General features: G+C 35.5%; 1 protein-coding gene across 2 annotated transcripts in view; it reads right to left on the minus strand.

Moving 5' to 3' along the window:
• The window catches only part of LOC100167920 (cathepsin L1), a 38,412-nt gene that overhangs the window by 4,779 nt on the left and 14,930 nt on the right, over positions 1-18,703 (minus strand). For both annotated transcript variants that reach the window (XM_029486092.1, XM_029486091.1), the window contains 4 exons: positions 13,965-14,078; positions 12,174-12,307; positions 11,941-12,076; positions 632-792 (listed from right to left, as the gene is read on the minus strand). In XM_029486092.1, the coding sequence (XP_029341952.1) occupies positions 632-792; positions 11,941-12,076; positions 12,174-12,307; positions 13,965-14,078 (545 nt within the window). The remainder of the gene's footprint in view (positions 1-631; positions 793-11,940; positions 12,077-12,173; positions 12,308-13,964; positions 14,079-18,703) is intronic.

The raw sequence follows: 18,703 nt of genomic DNA on the forward strand, positions 1-18,703 counted from the left end.
AAAGAGCCTCAGAATGAAAACGCCAACAAGGCAAAAGTATTCGGCGGAAGAAGTGCAGATTCTAACCGATCTGATTATGGTACTAAACACCAGCAAAGATCTCATGGCGCTGCCTTATCTGCACGTTCCTTCCCGCACGCTTCATAGTTTGCGGACGAAGATTCACGATTTAAAATAAGATTTGTGCCGTCGAGGCCAATTGTAAAAAGTTTTTTTTTTTTGTCGTTATGTTAGGTTGTGGATTATGCCTATAGGGGAGACCACGTTAAAAAACGCACCTTGTGCTATAACCTCTGCGGTGGTGTGGAAAATAGCATCTCTAAGTGCTGTACATTAGTTAATAGATCTATGTATACAACTACTAATTAAATTGGAGAAATACTGGACACTAGAAATGATAAGAACAAGACTGCCAACAAAATTAAAAAAAAATTTTGGCCGATTTAAAAGTTGCGCACTTTATGGGACACCCTATATTTTACACTAATGGTTAATAAGTATTAATTATTATTCATTTCTTTTTTTAGCAAAAGAATAAAAAAAACAAATATAAGTTTGAGTAATGCTATTAAATAGAAAGAAACCTAAAGTATTTGAAAAATCAGGTGCTTAAAAAAATATGTATACATACGAATACAGTTGAAATGTTTTTGGACTTGCATTCACTGATACGCTGATGGGTCCTATAAGCGCCACAGCTACTTTTAGCGCGTGTTCATCGGATTGTGGCAGTATTGAAATTTTTTCAATTTGAGTAACCGCTCTAAACTTTTTAAAATGACACAATGTTTTCTGAAATAAAATTGATAAAATTAAAAATATATAATAACATCTTGTTAAAAATTTACTCGTACCTGAGTAAAAATTCAAAAATATGTAGGTATAATTTATAAAATAGGTGGGAAACAAAGTTTATTTCTGAATCAGTATTATTTATGGAAAAAAATACATTAAATATAAAAATATCAAAATCATTTGTTGCGTTGAATAATTACAATTCTTTTAAATTATCGAAAGTTAAATGTCGTCTATTAGATCTCGAAATATTTTTCAAACGTCTAAATGATCGTTCAACATCAACCAATGTAATTGGAGCATATTCGAAGCGCATCATATTTGAATGCGATAATTCCAAATTTTTAGAAGGGTGTCTGCTACTCATTTACTACTCATATACTACTACTAATAGTAGCCTACTATATCATTGGTTGTTTTAAAATTAATGTAGCCTAATTTTTTTTCTGTAACAGCGTGATTTTTCTTTTTTAATATTTCTACTATATGTCTGCTTACGAGTTTTAATTTTCTATTAGATGGGAATATGAGGTTTCAATAAGAAAAAACAAATTTTTTTCAAATTCTCACATGTCAATTGCCAAAATTATTATTTTAACATATCCTTGTATGAAGAAAACAAATCAACCAGACATTCATTACGGAAGAACTTATCATTAGTCGACTTACAATGGTTGATTGGGCTAATTTTTGTTGTGATGTTACTTTTGATCACATGCTTTTAAAAAAAACTAAAATCGGAGGTAACTTCATTGAAGTCGAAATTGATGAGAGTAAATTTGTCAAGCTCAAATACCACAGAGGCCATCATGTGGAAGGCTAGTGGGTATTTGGAAGCGTTTGCGGGGTACTAATCGATGTTTTTTAGTTCCCATTGAAAAAAGGGATAAGGAAACGTTACTTAGAATTATTAAAGATTTGATTCTACCAAATACTACAATAATTTCAGATTGCTGGAAAGTATTTATTTAAAAAATAATTCATTAGGTACTATTTTTAGGCATATGATTGTTTGAACGATGTAGGTTATAAGCAACTTAAAGTCAACCACAACATTAACTTTAAAGATCCAGATACTAATCAGCACACAAACACGATCGAAGGACTATGGCAACATGCGAAATATTCACTGCCCCAATATCATAAAAAAAATTATTTATTGATGGATAACTTTCTAAATTTATGTTTTTAAAAAAATATAAGGCATTAAATATTGATCCGTTCACTGAGTTTTTAAGAATTTCAAGTAGTCTTTATAACCCAATTACGGCCGCATAAAAATTAAAAATTATAATGAGGATAATGGCAATAATTAGGATGAATTAAGTGAGAAAGATACATATGTTTAGAAATTATAGTATATAATAAATACCTGTTAATAAACTCATTATATTGTTAAAAGTAATTGTGTATTCTATTCTAATATTTATTAATCCAAAATTAAATGATTGTGCTGCAAGTAACAATAAGAACCTAGGCTTAAAAATAAGTAAAAGGTACTCATTAATAATTCCATTAATATATGTCTCAACAATAAAAAATAAATCGCGATAGACGTGATAATGTAGCGTTGCGCCGATGCATAAATATACGCAAAATTGCGAACTTCTAAAAGCCATAACTTTGAAACTAAGTCCGACCGACAAATTCTGATTGCACCATTGTTCTTTAATAATGAACACAAGTAAGTTCCAAAAAAAAATCAAAACATTTGTATTGGGCGGTAAAGTGCTCTTTAGCCCAACCATAGATATGTATATCTATATACAGATATACATAATATATACAACTAGATAGCTGTCTTTATATTACAGATGTGACCTATGTTCAAGTCTGCCGCCATTTACAAAGCAGGCACTGTTTACATCATGAACTAAGAAGATATGGGCTGGTCACGTATACCCAAATACCGCACCAAGCAGGAAATGTTACAGGTACAAAACTATGCGATAGTAACACAATCTAGCGGAGAACATAATATAGAAGTTAATATTATTTATATTATTTGAATCTTCAATTGTATACTCCAGACTTCCCACTATAAATATTTAATATTTTTGATATTTTGTTATTTTTTGTTGCTACAAATCCAACTTAGTTAGACTTATTGGCCAAGTACTTTTGAGTATTGTTCAATCTATGTATGATGACTCATGATATAATAAACTAGGTATGATGCTTACATCGTGATACACATCCTCCCATAGATAATATAAGAATGGATAGGCCATGTTAAATCATACAACATGGTGCCGCGGTCTTTTAAGTATGAAAGAGAAGGCAGTTTCTCACTCCCACATTGTGCGAGTTTGTTAGGTTATGTTCAAGTATAAAAATTAAAATAGATAACATCCTTAGATTATAAAAAAAAAAACTGAAAATTACTTTTGAAATTTGCTGTAGCTAGTATATTTGTCAATTTCTTGTATAGTTTGTTTATTTGTTATTTAAATTGCCACATTTAAAAGTATGCTTTGTAACAGTCAATGTCATAATCAATCGTAAAAAATAATAATTGTAATGTAATATGATGTAGTTGGTATATTTTTGTTCATAAAACAATATATTAAAGTATAGTTATAATTATTTATGAAAAATAAAATAATGCAATATGATATAATTTATTGACTATAATTGACTATACTATGATATAATATAATTATTTATTGCTACATAACATAACAATTTTGTTTTACAACAATTACACTAAGTACACAAAATAGGTAATGTCCATTTCATGAAATGGATGTCCATATATATGTATTTTCGTCAAAATTCACGATCTGGACAAATTTCACTAACTGGATATCCAGTTCATGAAATGAGTGGTTTCAGTATGTGGATGCGACATATATAAATGAAACACTAGACCGGAGGGGTGAGAGCAATGTAGTGAGGCCACTGGCCTCAAATAATATTTTCCTATTAATTCCCGTGTGATAAGGATGCATGGCCTATCCTTTCTTTTATTATCTATGCATCTTCCTCACCCACCGACCATCACTCTGACAAAAAGGCGCTGGTCCTTCGCTGTTTTTTAATTTCTCATTATGATAATATTATTTAAACTAATGAAAAGTGGTGAACGACCGTCGCCATCTTTGCGCAACATAATAAAAATATTCCTTCGTTGCCATCATACCTAATAATAGCGATAGGAAAATAGGTTGTCAGGATTCCTTGTAAATTAATTAAAAGAACATGGATTAACTATTAGTAGCGTTGTATTTTACATCTAAATAATAATTAACGTGGTTTTTCAAATATGAAAATAACGGCAGTCGTCGGTGACCGTCCGTCGGGCATCAAAACGTTGCACACCGTGGTTCCCGTAAAACAGGATGAGATAGGAGCGGCCGGCACGCGCCAGTGTTGCCACCGGTGGAGCTAACACTAGTTTATTATGTCATGTGACGAATGATGATGTAGTATTATTTAATCAATGGTATTATGGTGAACCGTGGTTTCACCACAACATTTTCTCCCTGCCGGTCACACCACCCGCCGTTGGTAACACCGTCCGGAACCTCGGCGTCCGTAGCGACGACGAAGTGCCTGGCTGGCGGCGGCGTTATCCGCCCAGTCTTTTTACCGCGCTTAAACGCCCAACACGCTCGCGTGGTCCACTCGTTCCGAGTACTTTCTAGCCACGCGGAAAACACGTCCCGCTTGCGTCCTCCGCCATTATTGATCACCGATCACCCAAGGTAACGCGTACGACCGTTTTCCCGCGCAACACATCGTAACGCGATTGTACCCGCGCCGCAAACATCCCAACTCGTGAGTGGTGACCGGCTATTGGCATCTCGTTGTATGTAAACTTATTGCTTGTAAATAAAAATAAAAACTTCATCCGAAAACATCGTCGAGTACCTTCTTTACACAAGAACAGTTGTTGGCCGCGACGTACTTGCTCGTATCGTCGTACGCCACAGTATTATTGGCGATTGAAATTGATAAGATGTAACGGGGACGCTGTGTATCATTTATATGTTATTTTATATATTTCCCCACCCCCCCCCCCCCGCCGGCCTGATAGTTGATAAGCTTTCAATCGCCAATGCAGATCTAACGTTTTCGACTAGGCACCGACCCTATCACATACCCACCTACCATGTCGTGACCAGTCCATATCAGGCACTGGACACTCGGCTGCCTTCTTTTTGAAGGACAAATTGTTATCACCGCTGTAATCAAATCACATTCATTGTTTTATTCTGTGATAACAACGTATTTTCAGCATGATAACATTCGAAATTGAAAATTCAGTGATCGTTATTCCGTATTCGTTTTGTTCTGACTGTTTCGACTTTCCTAGTCCCAAATTTTAGTGTTTTTGGTTGTATTATTTTGTTATATTCAATCTCCTTAAACAATGGTGCTTGTGTGGGCTGTTAGAATTTGTGTTAACTCCAAAAGGGATAATAAACAAATCGACTGTCAATTACATAGGATTGCAAAAGATATATCGCGGTATGTATAACCAGGGGTATGAAACTCCGTGAATTGGCCGAATCGGGCGATTGTAACCTTGAACACGGCGTGGCATACGTAATCTATGATAAAAGTAAACAGTGGAAACAACCCGACCCCGCGCAGAATACCCTGCCTATTAGGCGGAAACGGTTTTTCAATACGGGTATAACATCATGTCAGTGTTACGGAAACAGTTTCATTGTTCGGACTTCAGATCATAGGTAAACACTTCGTCCATCAGCTGATCGAGTTTCGCTTCTATATTGTTCTATGGTATAACTAATATTTTTGTATGGAATTATGTTTTCAAGTCAAAGTTAATTATACCTTACAATTATTATAATTGAAATCAGTGGTTAAAAAATTTTAAATATATGATCTTTGCGGCCAGTCGGAATGATATTAATTATATTGATGATCTTGATAAGTAATATATTTATTATACATTTTTCTACACTGGCTATAGAAAACAACAATGCAGGAATGAAATTAAAAAAATTGATAAATAATGTACCATTTACCTTATTCTTATTCTAATTTTAAACTTGATTTTCTTAACAACCTTTACCTCCGTTTAAAAATTTTTCATGCGATCAAAAAAGTTTATAAAGATTTACTATCAGCACCTAGAAAGTATAGGAAACTAGATATCCTATCTCACCTATAATTTAGATTAGGTGGACATGATACCTGTATATATTGTCTCCTTCTTACAAGTGCGTACCTAACATAGTAAATTTATATATTGGCAAAAGATAATAATACAAATCAACAAACATGCCTGATTAACTAATCGGAACCAATATATTACACACTAGTGTTATTTTAATCTGCAACAATAAATTACATTTATATTTTATTATTTAGCTTATATTTTCCTGGACAGCGCCATTTGTAACATATTACAGCATTTTTTGAAGCATATTTCGAGGATTTTTTGTGCACATTAATCCGGTCACTACTCATAAGTCATAACCTATTAACAAGTTGAGCACCATGAGACCCAAAATTAGGTCTCACTAAAATTTGTCCTCACCGCCACGGGTATTTTGGTGTAGTTTACTCAAAAGAAAATTGACCAAATGGTTAGAAATTTTACACATTTTTTAACTGATTGGGAGTCAAACAGAGTATAAAAATAAAAAAAAATATATCATTTTTCTCTTAATTTGAGACTCATATTTGACCCTCAACCATCTTATAATTTAAAATAGGCAATCATAGATTAACATAAATATTGTTGGTAAATTTAGAGCAAAGCAATAATAACATGTAGTCAATTGTATGTAATTAACTTAATTAACACATAAAAAACAACATTGTCTATTTTCAACATTCTTATAAAGAAAAAAACTAAAAACTTTAGAAAAAAAAATGTTCAGTCTGCTCAATAGAATTATTATAATAATAATAATAATAATAGTAATACACAAAATTATGCGTGTGGTCTCTACAAACTATCAATAAACGTAGACGCACGTTCTTCCTCGTTTTTCGTTTTTTTTTTCTGTTGCTACACAGAATGTTAAACACGCGTCGGATTTTTGAGTTCGCGTCGTAATCGCCGTCGCCGCGCTTTACGTTCGAGTGCGTGTGTTATTCGCCGTCGTAAAACCGGGTCCGCCGTCGACATCACTTATTACGAGTACCTATGTATGTACGGATGCGCTTTGTGTTTTCACCGTTGCGTTTTACATCAAATTGGTATAACGCCACTCGCGTATTTGTTAAGCGTGCATATATTTTGAGTGCTCGTACGACTCTCCGTCGCTTTGTCTTTTCGTCCACGTGCGCGTATTATTCGCCGTCGAAATACACTATAAGCTGACGGCCGCGTCAGTTTAACTCGACGATTGCGCGTATTATTCGCCGTTGTCGCATACATACAACTCCGCGAATTACAAGTGCATATTATTCGCCGTTGTAATCGTTACCTTTATACGCCACGTTCGCGTCGTTTGTGTCCGTCCTCTGCCGTTCGGCCAATACATTACCGGTCAACGGTCGCGACGATACATTAGTCTCGTTGACGCGCGTTCATACCCGCCGTCGTCACACACATCGAGCTGAGTACGAGTGCGTGTTAATACATATTTAGCCGTATTAAGGCACCGCACACGCATTGTCCGCTATCCGCCGTTGTACAAACATATCGGCCGACAGCCCACGTACCGTCGACGATTCCATCCACAATTGATGTACCTACTGCCCTCGCTACTGCCCATCATCCTGCTCTTTCTATCCCCAGGACGACAAGAACCAGGAAACAGGTCGGATTATATAATTATTATTATTTAATCAAAAATAATAAATTAAAACTAACCTTATTGTGAGCCCGATGTCGGGATTTTATATATATATATATATAAAATAATATTAATTGTCCCCCCCCTACCACTTTATTCATTAAATTATTATTGCTGTATGCTAATTAATATACTACAAAAATACAGTCCACTTTAGTTATCACCAAAATTTCGTAGTAGATCCTTTCCAACCCTCATTCACGTACTAGACAATCATCCTACACCATCCAGCGTATTCTACGATTTGCCTGTGCGGAAACAATAATACTCATGTTATTTTTTTTATTAAATCGCTTTTCCGATTAAAAACGACAGTGCCCTCCCGCAACGTCGTGTTCAACACGCGAGTGGATATTCGTTTTTCCGGCCCCCTCTTCTCTGCGAGTATGGCGGGCGAACGATAAGGCGTACGTCCGCGCGCGATGGCTCGTCGCACGCCGCTCGACTAGACACGACGATCCATGGACACCAGGCCCGACGTGGTGCGAAAAATATCCGGTGGGTAACGCCGTTTCCCGTTTCATGGTTTTCCAGGTTGTTGTGTTTGGGTATTTTTTCAAGGTAATTATTTTTTAATTTATTGGGGAGGATAGTGTTGTGTATAGTGTTTTTAAATTTATATTTCAAGTGTACCGTACTTACGGCGAAGGACATTCCAAAGATGAATCCGGTCGAGGTTGACGTCGATAGCATCGTGTACGGGTTTTCGTCGCTCTCCGCGTACAAGCCAAACACGCCATTCGACGTTAACGTCACCGGCAACTGTTTCCCGTGCAAGAACACGAAACTGTTGCAGGGGATATTCGGTGTATCTCGGAAGAGTGAGTTTGAACGTTTAATCGACGTTAGGTTAGGTTTTTTAATTTGTTTTAATTTTATAGCCTACTCACACGTCGAGTTTACCTTAGGGGGCGACCCGCCCATTAGGGTCCTGGTTAGCATCCCGATGGGACTTCGCTCCTCCAAACTGACTTCGGACACCTCGGAGGATGAGCTCGACGTGGAAGAGGTCGTCGGGTACGATTACCGAAAGTACTTCTTCGACACAGTTCTGGGCTCAGCTATCCTCAAGTTGGGCTCAGGCTGTCGTAGAAAGAGGAAGGGGGCCGGGTTCATCAGTAAGTGGCACCTCCACCCCACCAACTGGCCGAAGTTGGCATTCGAGGTGGATCGGTTGACAACCGAAGACCGAACGTTTGGCCGTTAATTGTAAAGGTGCGTTACCACAGCACCCGTACTTTCAAAATCACGAATTGTAATCACGCAATATTATTTACTTTATTTTGTACAATTTTGGTTAGAAAATTGTACAAAATAAAGTACATAATACTGTAGGGTTCAAAGTTGAAATTCGTGAAAAATAACTGACTCGGGTGCTGAGGTAACGTTATTGCAGCACCCATAAGATGAATTTTGATTTTGGGGGGTTTGAGTTTTGTACGGAATTTAATTTTGGTTGTACAAAGTTGTACACAATAAAGTACATAATACTGTAGGGTTCAAAGTTGAAATTCGTGAAAAATAACTAACTCGGGTGCTAGGGTAACGTTACCGCAGACCCGTAAGATGAATTTCGATTTTGGGGGGGTTTGAGTATTGTACGAAATTTAATTTTGGTTGTACAAAATTGTACAAAATAAAGTACATAATACTGCGTGATTACAATTCGTGATTTTGAAAGTACGGGTGCCGGGGTAACGCACCTTATTTGTAAGTGTTATCTTGTGTATTTCTTTTGTATTTTCCTTAGTGTAATTGTACATTAATTTATTGAATTTTAGGTTTTACGTGGCACTCCATGGGCTGCAGCTGCCGCAGGATGCTGCCCTTATTCCCATTGGCCGGTACCTAGACCCTTACCCCGCTTCAGTCGTAATTGTTCAATGCCATTTTGGCGTTGAATTTGCGATGAAGTCGTCGGTGAGGGCGATGCTGGTGAGCCGTGAGGCAGCCCGGCGGTCGCTCAATGGGGTTAAGTTTAACCCTGGTATGGGTGTGTGCGACCACGGGTATTGTACCGCCGATGGAGTTCGGCAACCCCTTCAAGTAATTTCATTTCATTTAAATTACTTAATATTGATTGTTATTGTATGATTTAGCACCTTCTCCCCATGTGCAGGTACGTGCAAGCGTACAACCCCGTCGTACACATCCTTCACCGTGGCCTCGGTGATACGTCCGTGTTTACGTGGCTGTTGTTGGGCGGTGATAAGTGTTGGGACAATTGTGCCGCCCAATTAATCGCCGCCTTCAGGGCGTTTCTGCGGGACGCAGTGTGGGGCTCAGGCGTCCGTTTCGAGTGTGTGGTCAGTGGTGACCATTCGTGTTATCGCTGATGGTCACATACGGAACGCGGATGACCGAGTTTTGTCTCGCGGAGGAATTTCTCGTGTGTTCAACCAAGGATTGGCCTAACTATGCCAATTGCTTGATGTTGGACACATTGAGACGGCTTGTGGACTTGGTGGAGAAATTTCAGATGGCCAACTTCCACAATCGTGTAAGTTTATTGCGTGTTTATCTTACTGGTGTAGGTGAGGTTAATGTTTTAATTATGTTTTTGCTGTTGTAGTTGCTAGCGAGTGTTTATAACACCGAGTTGATGCTCCGGTTCTTGGCGTTTGGTGAGTCGAGGCACCTGGACCACAATAGAGTTTGTGTCCTCTTCCCGTGTCGCCAATAAGCCCCCGGAAGCAGGCAGATGAGTCGGCGGGACGACGATGGATTCGTCCAGTATGTTCCCTCACTGGCCGAAAATGTCAACCAGCTAATGTTGTGTGAAATTTTCGGCGACGTACCAGTTGGTCTGTTCGTGAGGGTCATCCTGGCCGACATTTTTTCGTCGGTCACTGTCGACTTGTTGTGTAGCCCAGCCGAAAAAGTAAGTTTTTGTTTGTTTTTTTTTGTTTTGTTGTTTTTGCTAACATTTTAATACTCTTAATATAATATTTTATGTTTTTGCAGGCAGAAGAATGGTGGCTGACTACCACTGCCAGACTGGTGAACGTCGAATGCGGAATGAGTGCACCTGCATCATCCTATACGGCGTTCACCATAAAGCGGCTGGTAATTGAGTACGGTCGGCGTAGTGTTGGTGCGTTGGGTAGTCTATCGATATCCAGCACAGTGAGCTACACGACCGTACTCGATGCATATGTGCGTCCTAATGTGTACAGGCTGACCATCCTGTACACATGAGTGTCTCGGCGGGCCAACTTAGCGGACGTGCTAAAACATTTGGAGTGTCTCATCAATCGGTATGTGGAGGTCATACCGGTAGTTTTGTTGATGGCACATTCTCATCGCCAGTTGTATGTATATTTTTTTTACATTTTGTTGTTTTATGAATATTATATTAATTTATATATTTTTTTTTTTTTTTAGAAGCGACTGGAGGTTTGTGGCAGAGATTGACCCTCGCTCTAGGAGGGTCGCTCAAACTCGGGCCGAGCTGCAGGAGGCTGGCGCACCTCAGTCACTCGTGCGATTTAGTCAAGTTTTTTTTTTTTTTTATCGCCCGCGCGATAACGTGGATTAGGCCTACGGGGATACCACTTAAAAAAAACTGTCGACGTGGGAACGTCAGTGGATTAGGCCTATTGGGGAAACCACTTAAAAAAAACGCATCCTATATGCTATACCTCATTGGGTGATGTGGAAAATAGTATTTACATTTTTTTGTGCCCCTAGGTTTTGAATTTTTCAAGTATTTACAAGATATCCCGTCGATAAACATTAAAATGATGTGTCAACGCTGTTGAGAATTTAAATCCAATGAAATAATTCCGTTAAATGAAACCAATTTCTGGTAATCGCGTTCTAAATACAATGATATAATGTGACCCATATATGGGCCTCACAAGATTTTTCACTGTACTATGTTGAGACCCAATTTTATTATGAGTTTCATAGTCAAATTAAGCAACTCAGTAAAAATAACCTTGGCGCTCAACGTGTAACTACATTCGTTTACAATAAAATATTATAATATTTTCCTAAATCATGATAAGTAACCTACCACTAAAAAGTAATAGCTAATAATACATAGGTATTCTATCACGTTAATATACTTTATCATACATTTGTTTACGTATTGTTTTATTCTTACTTCAAGTGCAGGGCTTACATAGGTTATATACAAGTATTCTCAGCTGTAACAAAATATATCCGACCCTGTATATACGACCCTGTAAGTATTATGGATACCTAGGTGTTGGCGAAGGTACCTAAATGTAATATATTATGAAACCACGAAGAACACAGCCTGGCTTGGTTTATACAATTATACGACTTTGTTACTTGTATTACCTATATTATTAAAAAAAAATTAAACGTTTTATATGAAAAAAACTGACATACTCACCCTCGCTTTGTACGAATACTCGATTCCTTGCATAATTCCTCCAACTCTCTTGAGATATTGCAGTGTGTTTTTTAAAGAGCCACCGGAGCAACCGAGGTTTCCATATGCGATTGAACAATCAATAATTTGTTGTGAACTAAACACAACCCGGAATAATATCAACAGAGTCAACTTTTGTGCGTTTTAGGTTTCATTTCATTCTGTTTTATTCATTTTTTTTTATAGGTACTCACCTCAATGTGTGCAACTTTCCCGTGGCTTTGAACAGCTGTCCTTCGAGCATTGAAGCTATGCTGAAAGCGTAACAGGCACCGCAGTCCAGCTGATTCCATCCGGGAGTGTTGAACCCCCTTTTCCGCCAGTCAACCTATCGATCGGAAAACGGATTTTAGTGACTTTACAGACACCGTTAGCCACCTAACCTTATACATGGCTCAAGGAAAATTGTAAAATGTACATAACAATATTAAATAAAAATATTTTGCGATAAAATTAACTAAAACAAATTCCCCTCCATCACTAAGTATATCTGTAAGCAAATATTTTCATTCAGATCAGAGTGGAGGGTGTGGTTAGAGACATAGAATGGTGCTTTTAGAATTGTACGTAGTGTTTTGGATTGGAATCATTGAATGCGGTTGATGAAATCCAGATGGGTCTGAGTAGGAGTTTGTAAATCAGGAGCTTATTGGAGTGTTTCATGTGCTTTGATGTTAGAATTGGTCGGAGGAGTCGGAAGCGGTCGTTAAGTGTACGGGTTTTGTTAATTATGTGAGGTTTCCAAGTGAGACGGCGGTCAATAAGAATACCAAGGTAACGTATACACTGCGCAGGAGGAAGTGGTTGGTTATTGAGGTAAAGTGTTGGGCATACTCCATGACGAAGTGCAAAGGTACCATGGATGGATTTGGTTTCATTCATTTTTACTCCCTATGTTTTGTACCAGGATTCAAGGGAGTTGAGATGATCTTGTATGTAAGAGGAGGCTAAAAACAGGATCTGGACTGGTTGTTAATATGGTTTTGTCGTCGGCAAAATCACCGACTAAGGTATGGGGTGAAGTAGGCTGGTCAGAGATGTAGAGATTAAAGAGTAAAACTAGAGCAATTACTGCGCCTTGTGATACTCCTGCTTTTATTTCAGTAGGAGGGGAAAAGGAAGATCCTACATGTATGGAAAAGAACCGATCTTCGAGGTAGGATTTGAGGATCAGATAGTAGTGGCTAGGAAGGAGAAGTTTTAATATATAGAGGAGGCCTGAGTGCCAGACACTATGTAAGGCTTGAGAGTCGTCAAGGAAAGCACCAGTGCAGTATAATTTTTCCTCCAGACAATTTTGTCGACTAGACGATGGACCTGATAGATCGTTGAGTGACTGTTGCGAAAACCGAATTGAGAATTAGGTAGAATTTCGACTACATCAACTATTTGTAGTATTCATTTGAGAAGGAGTTTTTCAAATAGTTTGGAGAGAGTTGGTAGGAGACTTATAGGCCTATATGAGGTAGGACAGTCTGTGGTTTTTTTGGTTTTGGTGTGAGTATTATGATATAGTATTTCCATAATATTGGAAAGTATGATAAGCGAAGCATAGCATTATAAATTTGTGTTAGGAAAATTATGGTTTTCCTGGGAAGGTATTTGACCACTTCCGCTGAGATTATGTTAAAACCAGGAGATTTTTTGGGTGAGTTTTTCTTTAGATTAAAATCAACTTTGCTAGGGGAAAAAGCTCTAGGAGAAGGATACATTGGACGAGGAGAGTTAAGATAGCTTTCAACTTCTTGAATTTTGGTTGAAGAGATAATATTATGGTGTGGTTGAAATGGAGGAAATTTAGAATTGTTTATATGGTATTTGTCTTAATAAACTACTTTTCCATTACCTTATATTTTAAATATTCATATTATCTAATATCACAATTAACATTTTATTATTTGGACGCCATTGCAAATCTACTAATTGTCCGTATATATATGCATATTGTAACATGAATAATTTATTATGATCATATATTTATATACCTCTTCGGGAATTGATCTCGTATGATGTTGTAACGGATCAGTGTGAATATCGGTACCTTTGGTTAATTTGCTTGACGAAAGACTTGTAAAATGTCTATTGTACAGATGTATAGGCTGTAAAATAATATACAAAATCATAGTTAAATAGATAAATAAGACTTTTTAAAAAGGTGGGCAAGTTGGTGTCGCTCTACTGTACATTAGGTTACAAGTGAGTCACTGTAATGGATGTATTTTTATTTCCTCGCCGGAACAAAGTATTTCCACAGACTAATCGTTTTAAACTAAAAATGTATGTGCAACCCGATGGGTCGATTCCTATGATGTAGTTATTTGAAGAACTTCAACCAGAAATTTTACATGCACTAGATAGAATTACACTTTAGACAGATTCTAGTAATCAAATATTTAATGTATGATTATTGATTATAATAAAAACACACAAAATTCAAAACAGTTTAGTATGTTACTTTGTTTTTACCCCCCCCCCACCCACCAAAAAAAAAAATTCTGAATACGCCAATAGCCGATAGTAACGAATTTATTATAATAGTGGGGTGTGCTAGCTGAAAATGATATCAAAATATTTCACGTCTGGCAACCAATGCACCCTTTTAGATTCAGATATTACATGGGTAAACGAGTCTAAAAAGCCTGAGACACAAATTTTTCCTCCCCCTAACGTTGCTGATAACGTTATCAATATGGCCGCCAAATTGTTGTGATGCGGTGCTACATTTTCCTATGTAACTTGGGTTTGTATTTTGATATTTACCTATATTATTAGTGGTTATTAATCAGTAGAAAATGCGCTTTTTAATGGTATATTTTACATTATCATTTAAGGTCATAATTTCAGAAATTTTTGTAACTTTTTTTAAATTTTTTGAATTTTTGAGACATTTTGCTAAATAACACGGAATCCGTTGTATTTAGCTAAAAATATGATACAAACTTTTTTGTTCATAAAAAAATTACCTTTCAAACAGTATATAAAACTTTTATTTTGTTCCAAACGGTCGCTGAAAATCTTCCGAAAAAATTTTGCATAGCATAAATGCACAGAGAGTCGTTTTGCAGCAATGTCATTTCACTAATAATTACTATCTTCACTAGGCGCTATCTGTCGCATTGCTTGAAAGTTGATCTTTAGTAATTAGTTTAATTAAACATATGGTAGCGATATCACATCAATGTTATCAAATAGAATTAAACACTTTTTTCATTTTTCCGAACAACGAAAACTGTATAGTAAGGTACGTAATTTTTATTTATTTTACTTAGTTATATTACACATCCTTTAGTACATCTGAATAGGTTATTTAATTAACTTTTAACAAGTTAACAGTCACAAGATCGCCGGCCTCCTAACACAGGGGGCAATGGTATAAATAACTGTAATATTCATGTGTGGATTTATAGATAGGAGTCTAATCGTTATTTTGAATATAATTTTACAATTGGAAAGACCCGAATAATAAATATTTAGTTTGCTATTGGTCAATATTACTCGTTATAGATTTAAAACTAAGATATTATATTTTTTTTTTTTAATTATTAGTTTTTTCCCTTGTACACCATAGTGTCATTACCAGTGGCGGATTTAACGGTCGTTTAGTCGGCAAATGCCGACGAGGCCTCCTCCATAATTGTGTACTGAGGCCCACCTAAATTATGTAATTGATTTTTTTTTTAATTTTGACAAAAAAAAAAAATTGTATATTTGAAACTGGAATATAATTTACTATTGTTTTATTAATAAAATAATTTAAATATTGAGAAATACTTCAATAGTTCAATATATACGTAAATTTAAGTTATTCAACATTCTCAATTCTACGTAGTGTACATAGATCACAAATAATATTTATAATAATTATAATCGATGTTACAGCGTAGGTTATCAATTTCGCTGCGTCGGTTTTCCCATGCAATACAAATATTAGTATACACCATAGTCACCATACCAATTATTAGGTACCTACTTTGTTATCGTGGAAACTAAAATAACCCATCTAGTATCAACAGTCATTACTCATTTTGATTTTGTGGCTATTATAATCTATTATTTTAATCATTTGATTCCAATTCGGCGTAACGACAAGTCGCATGATCACGCAATCAAAATTGCATGACAACAATAACAATTTTGTAAGTATATAACAATCTTTTCATTACTTAATCACCGGGCCCTGACGCGTAAATTATGATTTATTACGTTACTTTAATATCGTTTTCGCGATAAATTCGCACCGTACATAATATTGAAAAATTTGATAAACCGGGCTGTGAATTTGCACTTGCATTATGTTTTGTTCTTGCATATTGCATATGTTTTTACATCTAACGGGTTAGGAACTTAGGACATTGTTTCCGTCGCAGAATAAATATAAATTTTTTGTTGATATTATTATAAATAAAGGCACTGAGTAATTGCCTCCACACCACCAATTGGTATTCACTTATATTTCTACGTTTTATACCATTAACTTAACAATGAATAAATGTTTGATTGTTAATATTTATACTTCTACAACAAATTTAAAAAGTTTCGTTACATATTTAATTTTGTTCACAGTAATGAAAAAATATATATATACATATTGTTATTTAATTTATATTATGTGTTATTGGTTGAAGAAGTATAATTGGTGCTAATTTTTAGAGCATTGATTTTTTATTTTAACCAAATACGAAAATTTGGATATTTTAGGGGCTAAACTAAATATTATAGTGTATTAAATTCAGAGCCCTGCTGATAAATGTATGAATGATACAAAGGTACCTATTACTTTGAATATCAATTTGAATACATACCATTATAAGTTTGTTTTCTGATAGAAAATGTCTGAAAAACGAAAATTTGAATCGGGGGCAAAAAAAAGAGCAAAAAAGAAAAGTCAACTTCTTGTAGCAGCTCGTGAATGTCAAACTCAAACAAAACTTTTATTCACATCTAACAGTGATACAATAAAAAATAAACCTGAAATGAAATCTCTGACCAATGAAATTGATGAAATTAATTTAATTAACAATACAATAGCTGAATTAAACACAAATAATAATGAAAAAACTGAATTAAATGTGAAAACTAAGCTTGATATTCTTGATCACCCAATTACCGTAGAAGCTCGTGAATGTCAAGCTCAAACAAAACTTATACTTGCACCTAACAGTGATACAGTAAAAAATATACCTGCAATGAAGTCTGTGATCAATGAAATTGATGAAATTAATACAATAACTGAATCAAACACAATTAATAATGAAATAAAAGAATTAAATATAAAAACTAAGCTTGATATTCTAGATAACCCAATTACCGTAATGTTATCAGACAAAGCTCGTTATCCAAAAATTACAAATGGGTTGTTACAATCTCTAGTAAAATATGGGGCGTGTCAACCGTTTGAAAAAGACATGACAAATAATACTTTTCCGATAGATCCTAAGACAAAACGTCATTTTTCATTCTCTTATTATTTTGTAAAAAATTCTATGAACGAGATAACCAAGTACCATTGAATGTCTTACTCAATCATACAAAATGTTGTATATTGTCATCATCCTTGCTGGCTTTTTGGTGATAATGCTACTAAGCAATCAATTTGGGTCTCGGGTTATTCGGATTGGAAACATTTAACTCAGTCAGCCATAATTCATTGTAATAGCAAACAATATTTTAGATCTGATGTAGCTTTAGTTCAGTTTTCTGAAAGTAAATCTATTGAAGCAATTGTTTCAAAGCAGTATTCATTAGAAGTGAAAAAATGGCGTGAAATCCTTAAATTATTATTTGATGTAGTATTAACGCTTTCGGGATTAGGTTTAGCTTTCCGAGGACATAGAGAGAATATAAACGATGCGCGTTGTGGAGTTTACTTATCGATTTTAAAATTGTTAGCAAAGCATAACCAGGTATTTGAACAACATTTGCAATCAAGTCTAAAAATAAAATATACAAGTAAAACAATCACTGAAGAAATTATACAAATATTGGCATCTGAAACTAGAAATTCAATTTTAAGAAAATGTGAAGCCGCAAATTTTTTTACTGTCATAGCCGACTCCACAACTGATATTAGCCATATAGATCAAATGGCCATTATGATAAGATTTGTAGAAATTAATAAAGAACAAAAAACTGTAATAATAACTGAGCGATTTTTATGTTTTGTACCAGTGAAAAAGGGAGATGCTAATTCTTTAAAAGACTTAATAGTCAATGTTCTTTTCAGACAGTATGAATTAAATCCGGAATACTTAGTTGGCCAAGCATATGATGGGGCCGCGGTAATGAGTGGCGTTCATGGAGGTCTCCAAAAAAAAATAAATGATTACTTAAAAGAGAATTGTAATAATGAAAAAGCCTATGCTCCATATATTTATTGCCCTAGTCACCAAATAAATTTAGTACAAAATGCAGCGGAAGAAAAATCAAGTACTAATGTTAAAGTGTTTTTTGCTTGTCTACAAAACATTTATGATTATTTCGCTCATTCTCATAGACGATGGAACTTACTTTTAGAAAAATCAAAATCTGCTGAATGTTTTACAAGCTTAGTAAATGAAGATCAAAATTTATACGAACGTGAATTAGAAGACACTAATAATATTTCATTAGTTGCTGATAGTGAAAGTGAAATAGAAAATGATGACCAGAAAAATGAAAATACATCAAAAATGACAGTTTGAAAAAAAATATATCAAACAAAGTAAAACACCCTCTTCGTTTAAAA

Source organism: Acyrthosiphon pisum, chromosome X (assembly GCF_005508785.2).
Source record: "Acyrthosiphon pisum isolate AL4f chromosome X, pea_aphid_22Mar2018_4r6ur, whole genome shotgun sequence".
Classification (NCBI taxonomy): Eukaryota; Metazoa; Arthropoda; class Insecta; order Hemiptera; family Aphididae; genus Acyrthosiphon; species Acyrthosiphon pisum.